The 21,605-nt window shown below is 35.5% G+C and overlaps 1 protein-coding gene across 6 annotated transcripts in view; it reads right to left on the reverse strand.

The window, feature by feature from the left end:
* The window catches only part of TNRC6C (trinucleotide repeat containing adaptor 6C), a 102,306-nt gene that overhangs the window by 34,938 nt on the left and 45,763 nt on the right, over positions 1–21,605 (reverse strand). For 4 of the 6 annotated variants that reach the window (XM_039328079.1, XM_039328074.1, XM_039328076.1 and 1 more), the window contains 6 exons: positions 14,593–17,169; positions 8,841–9,050; positions 8,398–8,567; positions 6,407–6,487; positions 1,924–1,981; positions 1,286–1,431 (listed from right to left, as the gene is read on the reverse strand). In XM_039328079.1, the coding sequence (XP_039184013.1) occupies positions 1,286–1,431; positions 1,924–1,981; positions 6,407–6,487; positions 8,398–8,567; positions 8,841–9,050; positions 14,593–16,951 (3,024 nt within the window). In that variant the 5' untranslated portion in view covers positions 16,952–17,169. Of the gene's footprint in view, positions 1–1,285; positions 1,432–1,923; positions 1,982–6,406; positions 6,488–8,397; positions 8,568–8,840; positions 9,051–14,592; positions 17,170–19,294; positions 19,496–21,605 lie in introns of those variants that run through there. The other 2 variants (XM_039328080.1, XM_039328075.1) reach the window with 2 other exon arrangements.

Genomic DNA, 21,605 nt, shown 5'->3' on the forward strand with positions numbered 1-21,605 from the left:
GCGCTTTCTTCTCTCCTCTTGAACATCTACATGAAGCTGCTGGGTGAGTTTATCCTTTGCCATAAGGTATCCTCAGTTTGCTGTTGACACCCAATTACAGTTCTCTATCCCGGCCAAAATTAAGCAATGCTGGTGTTCGGAGGCTGTGAGGATCTGGATGGGGCACAGGCTTCAGCTGAACCCTTCAGTTGCTTTGGATTTGGGGCCCACTGATTCCAGGATTATACTATCTTTAAAGCTGCATGGGGTTGCATTGCCTCAATTAGACTATATTCACAATCTGGGGGTCTTCCTAGACTTGTGACTTCTGCTAGATGAGCAGGTGGCAGCCATGGCTACAAAGACATGCCTTTACACAGCTTTGTCTTATGTTTCAGTAGTGCTTGTTCCCAGATTGGCAGGCCTTGCTCACAATCATTCATGCCCTTATCATTTCCAGACTGAACTACAGGATGCACTCTACCCTTGAAGAGTATCTGGAAACTTCAGCTCATACAGAATGCAGTGGTGTGAGTAGTTATCTGCATCTTTAACAGCACGTTATACTTCTGTGCTGCGTGCCCTGGTTGCCAGTTTGCTTCTGGGTCCAATTCAAAGTGCTGGTTTTAACCTTTAAAATCTTTCCTGGCATAGGACTGGGATATTTGAGGGATCATCTCTTCCCAATCACATCAGCTTGCCGATTAGATCTGGAAAAGGGGTCATACTCTGGATACCATCAGCTAGCAACCTACATAATAGTGGGTCCCAGGTGACATGCCATCTCTATCATGGTGCCTTTTTATGGAGCATTCTTCCCCTTGAAGTTAGATTAACTTCATCTCTTTTGACATTCTGGAAATGTCCCAAGACCTGGTTATATAATCAGGTCTGGGGTTCCCAGGGAACTGTAGCTATGCTCAGATAGGCTAGGTGATTATTCTTCCTTTGCTGAGGATCTGTATATTTTTTATAATATTTATTTTTAATCTGGATTTTATATTTTTTATATTTCTTGTAGTTCAACTATTGTACACATTTTGTGAGATAAGTGGCTACACAAATTTGACAAATAAATAAATGAAAGATAAATCCAAAAGACTATTTCCCTACTCTAAAAAAGATTAGGTTTTAAATTATAGATAGAAAAGAAAAAGTCATTTGATTGTTTTAACTTGCTGAATCATGCAAGCCCTTCTTGATTAAGGCATTCTGTTGGTTCCTGTATTCTTACTACAGCAAGTTAACAAGTTTAAACTCATCTTCTATTATTATTATTTTTTAAACTCCAGAATGCTGCCCCTACCTTGTCAAGGAAGGTGGGGCGGTCCATGGAAGACTCTTTGGAGATCAGTGGTGGGCGGCAGCCAAGGGGTTTGTTGACCATTCCATTGTAGTCAGCTACTCCCATTCCACGCTTGTCCATTTCCACCTTCTTTTCCAGCAGAGCACCTGTAAATGGTAAAGCAAATATGAAAATGTCACAAGAAAATTAGGAATCTTTATCCAAGTCAAGATGAAATTACGTTCATATTGCTTTCACTACACTTTTCTTAGTATTATTTTAAAACTTGAAATTTAAAATAAACACGATCTTTTAAAAGCACTTAATTAGTATAGATTTATAGCCTACCCAATTCTTACAGAAAATGGTTTTAAAATAATGCAGCTTATTTCACTGAAACAAAATAATCCTCACTCATATCTAGATCAGTGGTTCTCAACTTGTGGGTCGGGACCCCATTTGGGGTCGAATGACCATTTCACGGGGGTCACCAAACCATGCTGTCCACCATTTTTTCCCTTTTCCCTAGCTGTCCTACTCCCTCTTATTGGTGGCCACACCCACTTGGGGGTCACCACAACATGGGGAACTGTATTATGGGGTCACGGCATTAGAAAGGTTGAGAATCACTGATCTAGATCATTTACAAAAATACTTACTCATGGCCTGATCTAGATTCATACTGTTACTCTTTAAGGCCTCTTCTGCTGGCTCTCTCTGCAAAAATAAGAAAATGTGTTTGTTGCTAACTACACAAAACAGAGTTTATAACTACATATAAGAACATTTTACAAGCACCTCAGGTATACTCTCCTTCATATGTTAATAGGTCATAATAATTGATATTTCAACAGTTAATATTCCGAAGTTTGCAACTAAAGTGGGGGAGGGAGTGAGCCTTGTGGTCAAGCAGCAAGTTAATGTGTTGAAACAGCAAACGAAGCTTTTCAAAGCAAAGAGATACATACAAATGATCACCTGCCAAGATCTGCAGATCAAGAAATGATTAGGTAGAAATGAGTAAAAAACTGGCAAACTTAAAGTATCAATTTTAGGTTCAACCACCATTTGGAATAGGAAATAGCCGTGGTGCCGGCTTTCATATTTACTATGGAAAATATAAGTCCCCCAGTCCTCTTTCAGTTTCAGAGCCTGCCTACAAATAGGAAATAATTGCCTATAAATTGAAAATAAGCAGTATGGTTGCCAATTGTTTCTTTGGCAATGATATCTCATAACTTCTGTCATGGATTCCATGTAATAGAAAGAATCTCACATACCTCTGAAATGGCCAGAGCATCTGGCCCATTCTGAACCATCAAAAATGCTTAAATTGAAAACTGTTGTGAACTAGAAAAATTCAGCTCGGAATTGGGAAAAATCCTTGATATGATAATTACACAATTACTGATTTAAAGTCATTATCTTGGATTTTACCCATATTTCCAATAACGTTTTACCATCCATTTTTAAAGTAGAAATTTTCCAAAGAGTTAAATATTCATAAATGTCATTATCAAAAAGTAATCTATGTCCCAATATGGCCTACAATTTCTCATAGTCTGGGAACAACTGTACTTTTTCATACATGTTGTTTTAAGAACTTGTCATAATTGCAAGAGGAATAAATAATAACATTCCAACATAACCCATAGAGGATGATATTTCACTAAATTTTAATTTGCAATGCTAATAAAATATAATCTCAATGACAGTTTTCAAATCAGATAAATTAAAGCCACCATCCTCAAATGGTAATTTCAATTTAGCTAATGGAAACCTTGGTGGACTACTATTGCAAATAAATTAAGTAGCCTGTCAATCTGAAGAAAATGTTTATTTGGTATTCATATTACGATACCTCTAAGGACATAAATAAAATGAAGAATATTAATTTTAATAATATTAATTTTATCCTACAAACATAAGGGGATTTTAGCTTCTCTATTTATATCCCATTCATTTTTTTAAACAAAAATTTTGAAATATTTATTCCCATATCATATATTTAGAAATATTTTGAGAAATTTAAAATGAATGTTTTTTTGATACTCTCTAAGCTTGGTTCTTTTCCTGCAGTCTTAGGTACATCCAATAAATCAATAAATATAATTTTACTAAACAATTACATTTTTAATAAACTATGATTATAGGTGGCCATAAAATTTGCAAATGTATTGTACCATTCCAGTGAAAAACCACCTGGGCCAGGACCTTTACTGTTTTGCAACAATTGTATAGAAATATGTAATAGAGACAGAGGCGCTTTCAGAAGTTAAATCCATAACGTATCCTTATCAAAAATCAAGAATATTTTAAAGTAAACACTACTGGGATATTTCAAAAATGGACCAAAGAACTAGAAAGAGCCAAAATGCCCCTTCAATGGCTTCGTATTCTTATAAATATTAAAATGGTATCAACAGATCTGAAATTAAAGCTAATTCATAAAAAGAAGTATATTTACAGTAAATGAGAACATCCCAAAGAATATACTCAAAAACATCAGATTTTCTTGTTGAAGATGTAAAAAAATTTAAGGGTTCATTGAACATATGATACTTTCTTGAAATATTATTTAATACACATAAGTAGATTTATAGGGAAACCTTTAAATGTTAAAAAAGTTAATGTGATGTTGAATTATTCATCAAAGCTTTAGAATCAGACTATCTATAAGGAATTATGACTGTACAGTGCATGTGGGATGTCTAAGAGTAATAACGAGAAATTGAGAAAGTGAGATTATTCCAGATGTTAGTTTTTAGAAATGTACAACTTATCTGTTCTGGAAAAGATAATATTTTCCACCAAAGGATGAGGGCATCTGATTGTACTATAGTATTATATAATATTTTATAATATTTTCAGTAATTTGGTGACTGTAAGTTTAATATAAAGACCTTTTTCATTTATTTGTTTACTTTTAAACTTTAAGGATTGCTTGGTTTAAATTGGCTCTTGTGGTGTTTCTTGATATTCTATCTGTATCTTGCATGCTTTTAAAATAAAGAATACTAATAATAAAAAGACAAAAAGATCATATGCAATAAAAATAGCAAAATCTTGCAACTATAAATACTAGACTACCAATAAAAAAATCCAAGCTGTATACCACACTCTAGCATAATCTACTTCAAATAATCTGCAGAACAATGGGTTTAATCAGATTTGTCCATACATCCATTCCACTGGTGCTTTAATTTTTTTCTATTTATCTCTCCTTCACTTCTTTTTTCATTCAAGCTTTTGGCAAAGGAGAGTGAAACTGCTCACTTTATCATTCTTGCCAATTTTGATCTTTTATTGATTTTATTGTAATTTCTTTTATTATTGTGGCAACATACAAGTTTAATAGACCAGAGTAGGTATTTTTATCCACCTATAGCAGTGGTTCTCAACCTGTGGGTCGGGACCCCATTTGGGGTCGAACGACCATTTCACGGGGGTCGCCAAACAACGCAGTCTGCCATTTTTTCCCCCCTTTCCTTAGCTGTGCTACTCTCTTTTATTCTATTGGCTTTTGAAAGCCAATAGAATAGACTCTCTTGAATAGAGTCTAATTCTATTGGCTTTCAAAAGCCAATAGGAATTGTCCAGGCTGTCTCTGCCCTGCTGAGCCCGCCAAAAGTCCCATTCTGCAAACGGTGCTGCACCAGTTGAGTAGTCCTCGATTTACGACCGGTTGAGTAGTCCTCGACTTACGACCGGTTGGGGGTCGTGGCATTAAAAAGGTTGAGAACCACTGACCTATAGAGTCTTTCCCAAGCACCTGGGATAGGGAGATGTTGTTTGATAGTGTGAAAGGTATCCTTTGCAACTGATTGATGGTGATTTTGTCAATGCTGATGGTATTGAAGTGGTGCATCTGATGTTTTAGGAGTGCATCCAATCCCTTCTTCCTCTTTCACAAATTTGGGATAGAATATTCTTATTACTTTGGGAAATATTTTTAAACTTAATTTCAATTTACTCAATTTGCTAATACAGGCAGCCCCCAGGTTAAGAATGAGTTTGATTCCTAACTCTCTCATTCACTTGAATTGGTATCTAAGTCGTACTTACAAATGGACTGTCCATTACTACAAATGATGGACGGCATTCACCTTCCTCAAGCCAATGAACGGCTGAAGCTGCGCAATGTTTTAAAGAATTGTTGAAAACAGGCTGTATATTTAAAATGCACAGCTTCAGTAGTTTATAAAAATATTGTGAAGATTCAGCGGTTCGTTGGCTTGGGAAAGGACAGTGTATCTGCCAGTTTTAGTAATAGGCAGCTCATTCATAAGTACAGGTTGTCCATAAGTCAGACGTTCTTAAGCCAGGGACTGTCTGTACAAAATCAAACAAAATATATTAACATTGGACATATTGAAGGATATTTTCAAACAATGGAACCAGAAGCTAATTTTATCTATATCTGAGAGGACAAGGATTATCTGATTTGATTGTGACTACTTTGAAAGTGGATTTAAAAATGACACGACTGGAAGAATGACATGGGAAAAAATGTTACACTGGATATACAAAAGAAGGTGCAAAACTAATAAATCTTTTGTTTCGTAACAAGTTACTAATTTACATTAAGACTTCCTCAGGCATTCTACAACTGATAACAAAAAATATCCTCAGGGGTCTTTACTCTGACTTTTAAAAATCTTTTGAAAGTAAAATACAATCCTCGGAGAGGATAGGATTTAATTTTGTAAAAGGAAACTGATTCTTAACAAGTTACATGCTAAACAATTTTACCTTTAACCAGCTTTCTGCCAATTTTCCCAGAATGAAAATTAAGAGCCTCTAATCCCAGACATCTACAAGATTTATTGCTTTCATAAAAATGACAAAAGCAGCACTGTGACCCAAGCTCAGTGTCCTTCAATATGTACAACAGGGCTTCATTTGGACAAAGGGGACAAAACTTGTTTCATACTGGTTTCAGCTTTTGAAGTTATCCCCTTTCTGTCCCCCACTCCATGCTATTGCCTCTAATCTCCTAAATCTGCTCTGTATCTTTTTCAAAACTTATCAGTTACATTTCTGTCATCTCACCTAGAGTCTGATCTTGATGACATGTTATGTATTACTTAGAAGAGAATCAATTTTATGTTTAGAGTATGTTGCAATTTGAATACAACTTACTGGGAAGCCCATGTCTGTAAGCTGTTTTATCAGACGATTCATGATCCAGGCCTCATCTTGCTTACTAGGTGTCTTCATGCCCTAGGAAAATGAAAAGAAGTAAGAAAACCAATTCTAAAAATATGTACTTAGAAACAGCCTATTGTATTTAATGAACTTTACTCTAGCCCTGTTCTATGTAGCTTGCAAATCTGGACAACTATTAGAGGGTAGCAAAGAAAATACTGAGTTTTTTGTAACTCTAATAGTAGCCCTGCCTCATTTCCTCCTAAGTAGATGCAGAATTGCAGCCTAAATATTTATATTTCCCTTAAATTATCACTAGGGCCAAGTTTGAATATAGTTACTATAGTATATTATTTTGAATATGGAATAGTTTTAACCTGGCAGTAAATAGAAACTGCAGTGGTTTTTGGGTCTACCACCAGGTTCCTCTCTTCTGCTGCTATGGAGATGTTTTTTTATTAATCTGAGCAACCTATCACGTGAGATTAACAATTTTTGGAGACTTATAGGTATTAATATAAACTTTGAGGTCTTAGTAAACTGTAATTAATGAACAAATGCAGTAAATTATAGTTTAATCCCAATTTCAAATTAACCAGCGTTTGAAATCCCTCTGTTAGAGGAAATGTTTCTTTAAAGATGAAGGCAGATACATCTTATTGGAAAAGTAGAAAATGGAAAAGTGGAAAACTGAATTTGCAAAAGCAAGGCATGCTGCATTTTGTGCATCTGACAATAAGTTTTGAGCTTTTTATTTCAGTGCTTTAAATTCATTTTATTCATTTAATGTATTTAGTTATTCTGAAGCAATGTACAAAACTACAGAATAAAAATTAAAGTATAACAACATTACAAGATGAATACAAAAATAATAGAAATTGGAGGAAATGGGGGAGGGAAATAATGTTCCATGGATATTTCTTGTGGGGGAGAATAGTATTCTATGCTTTGATTGTTATTTTGTTTTATTCACTGTAAGCCAATAAGAGTTGATTGATTAAGGTGGGGCATAAACTGTATCATAAATGTAAATACATACAGAATCTATGAACAACTAAATAAATTACAGCCCCCCCAATCATCTTAGTTAGTCTATCAGTGTCCTATATTACTTCACAAGATCAAGATTTCAGTGGACACCTAAACTGTGTTTGTATATATGTTAATTCAAGAATCAGAATACTAAAATTAGTAATATTTCTTGAATAATCTTCCCATAGGTTTAACTAAATAATTCGTATTTTATTAGGTTTATGAGCCATGCCAGTCACAAACAATTCTCCTCCATATATCAAGATGTAATATAACAGTGAGGCTTCCTTGAGAGATAAATGATAATTTCAATATTTATATTCATCCAAATGGGCAAACTAAACCCATAACTGATATGACCTGCAGTAGTGGGAAATGTTCGTATTAAAGATATAAAGCAGGCAGTATCCGGCAAGATTCCGGTTATTATTTATAAAGCCCCTAATAGCCTGGGTCCTTGCTAGTCTTGGGCTCTTCTGCTCCAGGTAGAATCTGCCCATCAAAAAGGTAGGGGTTAAAAGAGCATGCTGTAGAGCCTTCTCTCTTAAGGTGTGATTGAGGTATGGGACTCTGACCTTTTCACCTGTACCACCCTCACTCTGGAACTCTTGTCTGCTGAGATGTGACTACAGGCAACTGTTTAGTAGTCTAATTCTTTTGTATTGATGTGATTGTTGTAATATGATTTTAATAAAAGCTTATGGTTCTACAGAATATATGCTGCTTAGAATTAGTTTTGTTAAGTATATCTACTTTGGAATACCAGGCCCATATAACAACATACAACAAAAAAAACACCTGGAAATAATGGCTATTATTCTTCTATAGAATAATAAAATATGCTGGTCTATAACAATAATAACTGAGTTATTCAATAAAGAAAGCAGTATCATTGCTTGAATCATTTGACTGTTAAATTGTTGGTACTTGTGACCCAGCTGTTTCAGTCCTACCTTCTGAAGTCCTTTCTTAGGGATATTCCCCCAGGAGCTACAAGAGGAATTGCTCTCTTGTGAAGCAGTATTATTCCACATATCTCCTTCTTCATCTTCCCACTGACTTGTACTGAGATTTACTTCATCTCCACCACTGCCCCAGCCTTCTTGCATAGAAGATTTAGAAGCTATGGGGGAAAAAAAGGAAGATTTAAGTAAGCTTTCCTAGTCTCTTTAAATCTTGCCTTCTCTAATCATAGCAACACCATATTTTACTTTACTGGTATAAAATTGGAGAGTCTACAGATGAATCAACAAAAACAACAACAATTCTAAATGCCGACAGATCTTTCATCTTCCACAACGTAAAAGAATACCTATTTAAATTGAAAAAGAATGTAAAAGCAAGAATATTTTTTCTTCCACCTTAGCCAAGCCAATCAATGAGCAACACATTTTACCTGGTTTGCACAGTGCTGGGGCAGCAGCTGGTGCGCTCACTCTTCCATATGTCCCTGCTGACTCAGCAGAGTTATCTCCCCACCCTGTACCACTGCTAGGGGGCTTCCCCCAGGCTGACGTGCCATTATCAACTGCAGCAGAAGGGGAGGACGGTTCTCCCCATGAAGCTTCAGGCTTTGCATGGACAGCAGGCATCTCTCCCCAACCTGCTGAAATCAGAAATTAAAAAGCCATGTTGAAAGCAAAACACAGAATTAAGTGTTAATATGACATGTTTAATCATTTTATTTGAAAAATTATGGACAACGTGAAACAAGCTCAGACAAAGTTTAGTCACCTAAGATAAGATTTGCTTTTCTTAAAAGAAGATTCAAAAATCACTGCATTACAGTAAGAATCCTTTGCTAAATCTTTTCCCATTCAAATATGTTCACAATTTACTAAGTTATAAAAATTGTAACTTTTATAACTTATAACTGAGTTATAAAAAATATTAAGCTTCCATAATAAACAAAAGCATCTACTCATTCATTTGGATGACTGAAATCACAAACATTTTCTAATCCACTCAAAGTAAAATTCTAAAATTCACCCTGAGAAAAACAGTGCTGGCTTCATCCATAACTTTTAAAAGGGCTTTTAAAATACACTTTTTCTCTCTGATTTTTAATAAAAATGTTTTTTCTATGCTATGTGCTACTCTTAGATATTTGATGTAAATTTTACAACTATTAAGTTTAACACACTTATTTATATCTATATATTATTTATTTGTATATCAATTTTATTATTTTTATAAATAACTCAACATATTTAACGCTCTCCTCCTCCTATTTTCCCCACAGCAACAACCCATGTTTCATATATCATGAAACAATAATTTTTAACCCTTATACTGTCTATTTTGAATAAGCCAGTCTGATAACAGGTTTTTCTTTTAAGGAAGCATGTTTAATTTTATTGCTATTTGGGTAGAGAATTCAAACATCTTGTAGTCAAATATATAAAAAGGCAAGTTATTTCTACAGAACGAAATCTCTTCAGTAGTGTACATCCCAAAATTAGGGTGGTGGAAGGAGTTCAAGACCTTTGCCCAAATCTTTGTTTATCCATCAGTTAGAAACATTTGGACAAGTCCTTATCCAAGAATAAAGGAATGAGTTTAGAAGTTTATCACAAGGATAATAGGGTCTACCTAGCACTTTATACATTAAAACTGGTATGGAATACTAAAACAATCACAACAAGAAACCCCAGAACATGGTTGACTGTTTATTTTCAACCATATGGCTATGTTGCATAATGTGGCCTTAAAAAAAAAAAATTGGTACAGACGTAGAAAAGTTTTGAAAAATTGAGGAAAGAAATGAAAAGCAATGCAATAGGGAATAAGGGGGCTTATGGGGAAAATGCAGAAAAGAACGTAGAAGAAAATCATAACAGAATAGATATAGATAGGAGCGTTTTATAAAGTAGGAGCTCTGAAGTAAGGAACAAATATTTATATATGGATTTGAGGTTTCTCCTAACAGGACTTGATTTATTATATAATTATATCCTGCCATAATTACATTACCATTCAGGAAATTAAGTACAATTAAATATTATGAAAGAAGCCACTAAAGAGATAGTAAATACTATGTAAATAGACAAACTTCAAGGAAATAAAATAGTGCAAGTCTGATAAAATAAATCATAATTCACAGGTTACTTTGCCAAATAAGGAGCTATAAAGTGGAATTTCCACTTTACAGAAGGAAAAATATGAAAGGTTATAAGCTACAGATTGAATGGATTCTTCTCCAAAACAGCATAGCATTAGTTTATAAGGGATTTTTTAAAAAATATTCCCCTTTAAGAACAGTTACTGGGAAGATATTAAAATGTTCTAATAGGTATTATTTTAAAATTATTATTATTTTAAAAGCTTTTAGCTTCTCCACTCAATACAATAATAACATTGGAACATCTATTCATTTGTTAAAGAAAAAGATGGGTTTCCCAGGGTTCTCTTTAAATTCAATAATTATTAAAAACAATCAATCTGTAAGGTATAAATAATCACTAAATACATTGTGTATTGAGCCACATATTATGTAAATTATTGCTTACAACAAGGGAGTTCATGTCATGCCAAATTAGTTATAATTATATGACAACAATAACATGCATTAAGACACTCATTGTTTGTAAAGTTCTCCAGAGATCAAACTGAATGCAAAAAAATTGCAAAGTCACAATGATGGTTAATATGAAAAATCTTAAATAATAAGTTGAGTATTGCTGATATTTAAATCCTGGGGGGGGGGGAATCCAAATTCTATTAACGTTTTAAGAATAGCTATGAATATTTACACTATTTAGATATGCTATAAAACACTACAACCAAGCAAAAAAAAATAGGCTTTCATGTCTTTTCATTGGCTCAATATGGAAAATGACAGAACCCCACTGAAGAGGGAAAACTGCAAGATACTGGAAAGTATACAAATTATTCAGATAAAATAAATCAAAGCTGAATTATTTTATCTGGAAAATTTTTGAATGTAATCTAACAAACTAAACTGATTCATATAGCAAAGCATTCTTGCTGATCCAAATAAGAACCATTCCATAACAATTATTTTAACTTCCTTACAATCTTCAGGTTGACTTCACTGTAAAAAGCTATACCTGACAGTTTGATGATATAATAGGACAGCTTTAACGGTTTTTAAAAAGGTAATTAATGGAGACTTGAATGAACTAAAACAAGCAACACTGCATTTATACAATGGTAACCTAAAAAGAAATGTAACCTTACAGATAGTTTCCTAACATTAATAGAATCAATTAATAGAATACAGAATGCTTAATGATTAATATAGTTCATATTTGTTTGAATATGACTAATATAGTTTATATTTATTTGAATATTCTAGGAGTATTCTAGGATTACTAGATATAAAATAAAGTAATAGTATTCTTAACACAATATATCCTATTCTATTGTAATTTAATAATGCTACTTTATTTAGGAATTTTTAGGAAAAACCAATAAAATACTATCTCAAATAAACTTGAGGAAATACCCAATCATCATTCAAAGACATAAAATATATGTCAATAAAGTTTCAAGGAGTCTCATAATTAAATCCCATCTCCATTACTATAGTTTTTAGTTCTCCATTCAAAATGATGTTAAATGATCTTCAAAACCATCCACCCAGCCTGATACATAGTATCAGAAATGTGCTGTAGAAAAGCCTAAGCCCTGTCCCTTCACCATGCCAATAATCATTAAATAATATATTTAGTAAGACTAATATAAAATCAAGGTCACATAATGTTATTTCATCAGTATACAAACTGGAGTCTGATGATCCCCCAAAATGTCAGCACTTTTGTAGCACCAGCTACACAATCTGAGGAACATTCATTTAAACAACTAGACAGTGGATTAGGGAAAGTGACACTGCTCCTGCTCATCGAAATTGCTTTTGTTGTGATGGCAAGTAGTGCCCTCATAGGGTACTTTAATAATAGTTTTAGCTGTCTTTCCTTAGACCAGGAGTAGGCAACCTTGGCTCTTTTATGGCTCGTGGACTTCAACTCTCAGAATTCCTGAGCCTTAGACCAAGACTGGCTAAATATAGTGCCTAATTTGACATAATGGTGGCACATATTACTTCAAGATTGCTGAACAGACAATGAAGGGCTGCTGATGCTATATCAAAGGCTGTCTGATTTTACAAATCTTTGGAGAAATAAGAAATTGCTTTCATGAAGCACCAAAGAGTCTTCAGCTTCAGATGTAGCTATAAAAAGAAGCCTACAGATATGAGTGTGGATAGCTATGATGAAATTTTGGGGAGGGGGTTGCCCTTGAGGAAAAGGGTTGTCCTGCAGCACCCAGTGATTTTCGTTAACAGGAGATAATCTACGAATGTTTACCACTTTGACTTTTACATCTTCTGTCTTTTATATACTAGCTTGATTAAATATTTTATTTCTCCATGTGTTTACCAGAAACACATTTTTGCTTTTTTCCCTACACACTGATGTTGTATATATGTTATTTGCTTTTGAGCTACTGAATACATGTGAATCTTTATCAATTCATGGAGATTGCAATAAGCAAAATAAATATTATATATATATATATATAAAAACTTTGTAATCCATCAGCTTAGGCGATTGGCAGAAAAGGTTTCTTCTGCTGCCCTTACTGGCCTGGAAGTATTGTTTGTGGTGAGGGAATATTTTGATAAATGTATGTAGTTGCCCTAATCTGATCTCAAATGCTTAAGCACATATGCAGCTTATTGGCTTGATCCTTATTCCTTTGATTAAACTATTTAATGCTTACTTAATATGATTTATATTCACTTTTCTGCAGACATTCCATGGACACATTTCTATTTTATTCCAAACTATTAGGTATTTCATACAATTACAAAAATACAAACTGAAAATTCTCCTTCTCAAGCTTGATCCTTTTATTCCAAGCAGAGTACAATACTGCAGCTGCCTATACTCCAGTTCCACTTGAGTAAGTAAATAGATATTTTAAAACTGAAAAGTAATTGGAAGAAGCAGTGGCTATCACATCTAATCAAAACATATTTAATCATTCCTAAAGATATGGCACCTCATATTTAAGAGAAATGGGTAATTCCTATTTATAATGGATGAAATGGGAAACTGTTTGCTTTAAATATTTGTGCTATCTCCTCTGCTTCAAAGGAAACACAGAAAATGGCACAAATACATTTTAACTAAAACTAAATAACAAAGAGTTGTTATGAGCTGAATTCTTCCTGTAAGGGGCTAAAAAGCTAAAACCTGGAGAGAAGAAGAAAGGATTTGGAAGTTTTCATTATGATATTATCAATGTTTTTTGCTGCTATTGTTTATTTAATATAAGTGCTTTCCAATATTACCCTGTAAAAATATTCTTATAAAAGCTAATGAGTTAAAAAAAGTTGACTCCAATAATTAAGCAGATTTTAGGCTAACAATAACTGAAGAAATATTTCCTTGGGGGGGGGGAACTACACAGATGTAGTACCTGATTGCACTACCAGATGCAGTATCTGATAATGACAATCAAAGACTAAACAAGAAACAAGTCATACGAGAAAACAGAACTAAGAAAAGAGGAGAAATAACACAAGTTATGAAGAGTATTTTAGGATCAGTTATGTGAAGTGCTGATGGACTATTATGGTCATATGAAGTTAAATTGAACTGTCAATCTATGGCCCTAAACACATTTATTTGGTTTTATGTATTCTGAAGACAGGAGTTACTAGTGTCTCTACCCAATATGATTTCTTTGCACTTTTCTACTTTTTCTTAGAACAAGGAATTTGTGATGCTTTTTTTAAAAAAAGATGACAGTATTTCACAGATTCATTTTGTTGGACATTGTTTCAATTTTTTTTACAATCCTGCTGATCATTTAAATCTATGTAATTACATTGCTTTCCTAATTCCAGCGACAATCCAAAACACACTTGCCTGAAATTAAGCTTTACTCAATTTATTATTTTATTTTGAGCAGCTATGGATAGAAGTATATTGTCAGCCTTTACCTGCTCAATTTTTGCACTTTGGTTGAAAAATAAATCAGTTTCATGCAAGCAATATATTGGCAACCATATTTATACCTTGTATTTTCATCTTAAATATTAACATATATGTAAGGCTGAGTACATAAGTTAACAAATATTATTACTGCATGCTAAAAAATCAAAATATGTATCCTACCTGGACCAAGCAGAGGGGACCGGTTTGACTGGGCACTTGACTGGTGCGGTGGCTGAGGTTCAGCCATGTTTGTGTTGATAGTGGTGGTAGTGGTGGTAGCTGTGGTACTGCTCTGGATTACAGGATTGTTTCTGTCCCACATATTTACAGTCTTGTTGTTATTGTAATTTGGATCACCCCAAGCTGAGGTACCATCATCTATCTCCATCTTGCGCCGAATGGAGGGTGGAGAGGGCTCTTCCCACCCAGTTGCTTCACTGTTATCTTTCTGTTTGGCTGGGAGTGGTCCACCAACCCATCCTGATCCAGTCTGTTTAACAGAAGCAGCTCCTCCCCAATTACTCACATTGTTGTCCTGGGATTTAGAAGCCCAATTTTGTTGGGGACCAGATTTTAAAGATTCCCCCCAGCTTGTACCTGTATTAACTTTGCTATTTGTGCCATTTCCCCATCCACTGGTCCCAGAACGTGTAGTGTCATTCCAACCAGACCCTGATCTGTTGTCAGCATCCCATCCAGAACCATTCTTTTTCCCATCTCCCAAGTGTCCAGGGATGGATGAGGAATCAACCCAATCTCCACCACTTGAAGTCCAGCCTGGATTTGATTTCTGTCCCTCTCCCCAGTTTTGAGATTTGGGTTTCTGAGGTTCCCCCCATGTAGGCGACTTGTCCTCCTGATTTGTGGCCCCACTCCAAGTGTGGCCACTTTTGGCAGCAGCAGCATTATTGACAGCAGTTGAATTTGTTAACTCTCCCCATCCCCCAGGGCCGTTTGGCGCTTTGTTATTGTTATCTCCCCAACCTGTATTAGTTGGAACAGATGCAGGTGGAGAGCTGACCCACCCAGATACTGAAGAGGTATTTGTACTGTTCATGATGGACCCATCATTCTTGCCCCCTGCATTTGAAGGCTGCGTAGCTGCACAACCCCAGGCCTCAGTTCCATTGTCGTTCTTTCGTTCAGACCTTGGAGATTCTTCAAATTCCCAGGCAGTGTTTTGTTTTACAGGCGTCTGTCCCCATCCAGTGTTGGAAAGAACCCTTGGGTCAAGGTCATTCCTTGGCAGTTGGACTTGTCCTTGGTCTATTATTCCCTTGTCTCTTCTTCGACACTCTCCAGGGCCTTCTCTTCCAGTACTGCCTTCATTTTGACTTCCATTGCTATCATTACTTCCTTCACTACCTGTGTTGCCAGTTGCTGCAGCTTTGGCCCAAGAGTTTATTTGATCATTGCCCTGCTGCATGGCAGGATTCTGGTTGTTAACAGTAGAGCTATCCCACCCTGTTGATCCTTTTCCACTGATGTCATTACTGGAATGCTGGTTTGGGGGTTTGCTCCATTCACCATTAATACCATTGCTAGCGCTGCGGTTTGAATGTCCCCAAGCACCAGAATGCATACTACCAACGCTATTGTTGCCATTGCCCCTGCCCCATGCTAAGACTCCAGGACTGGCAGGATCCCACGCACTTGTTCCATTCCCTTCCTTTTGCACAGCATTGCTGGATCCATTTTGCTTAGCACTTAATGCTGAGTTCACAGTGTCTCCATTCCCCTGACTGAACCCAGAATTGCTGTTTCCTGTGGCAGGATTATTTGGGGATATTCCCCACACTGAATTGCCCATTCCTTCACCACCACCCCCACTGACTTGAGAAACTGATGTCCCATTAGCACCAGGAAGGCTTTGCAAATGGGGTGGGATGATGGCCCCCATGCCAACAGCCATGCCCCAGTTTGGCAGTCCATTTGTCTGCATTGCATTGATAGGGTTTGGTGAAGAGTTCATGGGGTTAGTGTTATTTGGTCCATCAGTGTTAAGGTTCTGAGGTTGTACGCTGAAAGACACATTCTGAGAAGTGGACGTTTGTGGTTCTGTGCTCTCTTGTGGCAACAAGTTTCCCCAAGCACCTAAGGTGCCTGCTGGGTTCCCATTCTGGTTGCCCATGTTCTGACCTATGGCACTGACTGGACTGCAAATACTGGAAGGGTTGCCTGCTCCCACAGTTCCCTCATGTCCAAGTACAGGCCAGGCAGCTGGATTGGCATTGGGGTTAAGGTTAAGATTAATGCCAGCATTTGAGTTGGAAGCACCCCAGCAATTCTGACTTCTACCATCTCCAATCATGTTGTCCATCTTTCCATCCCCACCACTGGCAGAGCAGTGAGTTAAGCCAGAGTTAGAATTGGTGGCAACACCCCACACTCTGGTGGAGTTTCCATTACCATTTGCTCCCCCAGCTCCAAGGGCACTCTGGTTAGAAGTGCTTTGGATGAGTGCTCCATTGGTGCCATTATTGCCATTGGGTTTCTTTGTATGTCCAGTGAAGTTGCCTTGGGCACTCCCTGTAGCCATGCTACTATTCTCAGAGCCACAGTTGGAGGCAGAGTCAGTGTCTGTAGTACATTCTGAGGCAGACTCAGTCTCAGTTCCTGTAATGGAAGGCCACGCTTCCTTGTCAGTCCTGTCTATTATCACTTTATCCCAGCCGCAACTGGGTTCACTTCGGAAAGTGGGCTGCTGTCCCCAGTGAGTATTCTCATAGTTGTCTCCCAATCCACTGTGGCCAAGGTCTGTAAAATCAAATATTATGCAAATTAATCTGCTGATAATGACCAAATATACAAGTATGGCTTATAACAATATTTTCACACACATTTCCAATCCCAAAGCCTGTCGTCACATCTGAAAAAAAACAAAGCCTACATGATGGCATAAAAGATATGTTTTAGAAAGGTGAAGTATAGATTTTTCTGTATATTGAAATATAGTCTTCCATGGTACAGTAATGCACTAAAAATTCCAAACTATTATAAAATAACTCTTCTCTATACTAATACATCCACGTTTTAGATACATTCAATACTTAGATACCCCTTATAAGACTCAACTAATAAAACCAACTTTCTTAACCTATACTGTGGGGCACTCAAGCTCATATATTTTTCTATAACTTACAGAAGTTAAAAGTAAATTATATTAGTTTTTATCAAATGATTTTAATATTTCAACAGATTTATAAAGACAATCAATTCTTATAAGACTGTATAATGTGCCTTAAATCTTAGAAAACTTATTGTTGTATCGCAGATATTTAGGACTTGAACTTAGAAGCAATAGGCCTAATAGATCCAACCATTACAATGATGTTACTTTCCAGATTTTTTAAACACTAACATTAAAAAGATAGAATAATTAGTTGTTTAATTGAAAATTAAGACTTGGATGTAATGCTTAGTATTTCATGTCTTTAAATGACATTGCAATGTGAGCAGAAGGGTCAATAGAATCTTGACCCATGAAGAAAAAAAGGGCAAGCGGTCCTCTTACTTAATGTCTTAATCTAGCAAAGTATAATGCTAGCTTTTGAGACTAGGAAAAGCAAAGAAACTAGAGTAGTAGTTTGAACTACTTGCAAAGAGTTTAGGGGAGGCTGTTCTTGTATGTATACAGGACATTTTAAATATTAATAAATTAGCTATTTCTAATAACATTTTTTCTGCAATGTGAATTACTATTAAATGTAAACTACATTTTCTGTAGTTGTCAGATATTAGTTGGGATTTTGAGAAAAATCTCAAACTAAGAAAAAAAATTGATATTTAAGCTTCAATAAACAACTGGTAATTTTTTATTTTTTTAAAAAAACAGCTTGAATCTTATAGGGATGAAGTGATAAAAACTATATCTAAATTATGATTCATTAAAATGAAAACTTAGCAGAACAATACTCTTTATACTGAACAATTAACTCAACATTTTGTTTCTTATTTATTTAAAAGACCAGTTAAGGCATTTTAAAAGGCAATATTCTAAGTATATAAAGTAGATAAATAAATAAAATTTCTATAGCAGAATAAAAACAAAACTTAGGTATCATAATGTGGATATTCAGGATGAAGACAAAAAAGGTTTTTTAAAATACACAAAGGATCTCTTTTAGTCTGTAAAAGTTTATTTATTATTAAGAGGCTCCCCCTGATTTCTATAGCACATATAACCTGAGGGTCAAATTCTTTTTTGAAAGTGTTAGAAATCTATAAGAATTTGGATTGGGTTTTTTAATAATAATAGATGAAGTATTTATCTCTGTGTTCTGAATTTTGCAACTATAAACATTTAGGTGGAAATCACACGTTCATCCAACAAGAAGTACTGTATAAAATCTAATATTCTAAGATGTGCCAGAAATACTAATGCAGATCTGAAAGAGTTAAGGGATAGCCCAAAATAAAACAGCTTCATTTACAGACAGAGTCCAATACTAAGCCACACAACTGGAAAAACCTAATTTTCTTTTCTTTTTCCTTCTTTTTGCCACGGTATGCAACGAAGTATGCTCCTTCTGAACCTTTAATGCATTCAGGAAAAGAGCTGAGCAGCATAAAAGAGAACATTCTTCATTATTAGATAATGAGTACTCTGTGAAATACTAACACTCCCAAACCAAACAGCAGTAGATAACAACAAATAATAACTTCATTTTTCTGCCTAGCGCAGCATATCTATAGCAAGCAGCTCTTTCTCTGAGGACGCCATTTTATCAAACCTGAAAAGCAGCCAAAAGCTTAGGACGCTGTGCTGCTGCTGCCTCTAAAACATTATGTAATAAACTGATTTAACAGAAGCAGATGCTATTTGCCCCCCTCCCTTTTTTTCCTCTTGTTGCTCTAAAGGGGCCAATGAGTAATAAAATACCTGACGAAAGGTGACGCCCAACCATCCTAGAAGACGCTACATTGTGTACAGAGCTGCCTCTCCTTCTGCATCTAGGTTCGCCTGGACTCTCAGCTTCAATATGTCTGCTGTGTTGAGAGTGAGCCTCATCCTGTAGAGCTGCCAAGAAAACTGCTCACTGCAAGTGTGCACCCAGACAACCTGCAAGCTTGCTCAGGCCTTAGCTCTGCTAGCCTTGGAAAATGTTCTTTCTATACAGGCAAACTCTTCTACTCCCCCCCCCCTCCAGCATATAGCCCCCTTAACTCTGGGTAAGACATCAACAGATGAGGATTTAAAAGCTTGATTATCTAATTGCAGCTGACATTAAACCGATCTTGCTTCCTCCTTAAATTCTTTCAACTGTCACAGAACATTTTCAGTTCGAAACCTAGCCACAATTAGCACGGTGGCTGCTTTTCTTCTGGTTTTGAAAGTCAGCCAAAAGAACAGCCGCATATTGCTGATTGGCTACATGCAAATACATTCCTGCCTCCTTCGTATTTCCACTCTCCTCTTCCCATCCTTAAAAAGAAGAAGATGGGCTATATACTTGGCAAACAAGCACCAGTAATGATATTGGAGGGAAAAGCTGACATAAAACTAGGTAATTCCCCAGAGCCTTTAATTGTTTCTCTGCTTTTATCAAGAATGTAGAAAGTGTGCAAGTGCATTAAACCCCACAGGTTTAGTCTGTGAGCATGTGGAATTGTAACTACACGCCTCGGAATGACAAAACAAGCTGCGGTGCTTTTTCCCTTCAATATTTCCATCTGTTCTACCATAGAGCCGGAAAGATTTGTTTTCTAGTTAAGGCTTTTTAATTTTGTTTCTCATCTTTTACTAAACACTGGGTAATTTTCATATGAATGATGATACCAACATCTGATCCAAAATATAACATTTTCAAACTAAGATACAGAGAAATAATCACTGTTATCTCACTGACTTGGAAGGAAGCAGCCCTGAACCCCTCCGCTTAAGATCAGAAAAAAGAAAAAAACCTTTTTATCTCATTCATATCTCACTAAGCACATGTAGGTGCATATTTAACTTTCTGCAAACTTAGCTATATTTTTTCCCCTTGTTTACGGATCAAATTATCATTATTATCACAAGTTAGCAGAATAGTTAGAGATACTTTCAAAACTATGCAAACATTATTGTGAAAAGACAGAAGTGCAACTGAACAAGATTTCAATAGTTAAAATTGCAAATATTAACAGCAATAATTATTCTGCATAATGTAACAAGACTAAAAATATTCTGAAATTTGCAAGTTATATACATTTGAGCATATGATGGATAATCTTCTAAAAAGAGATATTATTTATCATGATATCTCTGGCTATATAGATAGTCTTAATTTAACAAGCACCTGTTCAGCAAATATTCAAACTTAAGGCTGCACTGAATGAGTGATAATGATGGCTCCTTGCAGTTATGGTCTTCACAGTGTCCATAAAGCTACATAATTGCAATCCAGACACTTGTCAATTACTTTGCAGCATCTCCCGGCCATGAAATCACCATTTATGACCTTTGTTGCCTTCCTCCAACAATGGGGAAGCCAGCAGGATATTGCAAATGGTAGCCATGTGACATCACACTTATTGGTGGTGTAGGATTCACTTAACAACAGCAACCAGAAAAGCCAGAATTGCTGTTGCTAAGCAGCGAAATCACGTGACATTCCTTTTTATGATTATGTTGCTTAGCGATGAAAAGTCTGGTCGCAATTACCATCATTAAGCAAGTACTACAAGTTATAGCTCAATCATGAATTTTGTCAGTAGTTATACTGCTTTTTCTTGGTACCAAAGATTCATGGATATGGTTTTTGTATTTCATTCAGACCTTTCTATTACTTCATTTTTTTTTTCATTTTTGCATTCTACATTTCATGCATTTGAACCAAGAGAGTATATATAATTCAGTATGTTTCCTTCACTGGGGTGAAATAAGTACATTAGGGAAATCCATGTAGAAACCAGAGAAAAATTCCAATAAAAAAAACAAACAAATATTATATAGTATTAAAGTATTTATGCTGTCATTTCCAATAAAGCAAAGGATGACAAGGCAAATATCTTATTGTCAAGTCAATTTAATTCTGTGTATTAAACAAACATTTGACCTCTCTTCCATTTACAAAAGTTTCCCATGGTAAGTTTTTGTTGGCAGCAATGCTAGGAGGATGTAAGAATATCTTTCACAGCATATTTATTCCTGGATTCTTATTTCTAGATTGAACTGAACAGTACAATTGTTGTTGGTTGGATATTTTTGAAAA

The sequence above is a fragment of the Crotalus tigris genome, unplaced genomic scaffold (assembly GCF_016545835.1).
Source record: "Crotalus tigris isolate CLP2741 ecotype Arizona unplaced genomic scaffold, ASM1654583v1 scf7180000024370.6872682, whole genome shotgun sequence".
NCBI classification, from domain to species: Eukaryota; Metazoa; Chordata; class Lepidosauria; order Squamata; family Viperidae; genus Crotalus; species Crotalus tigris.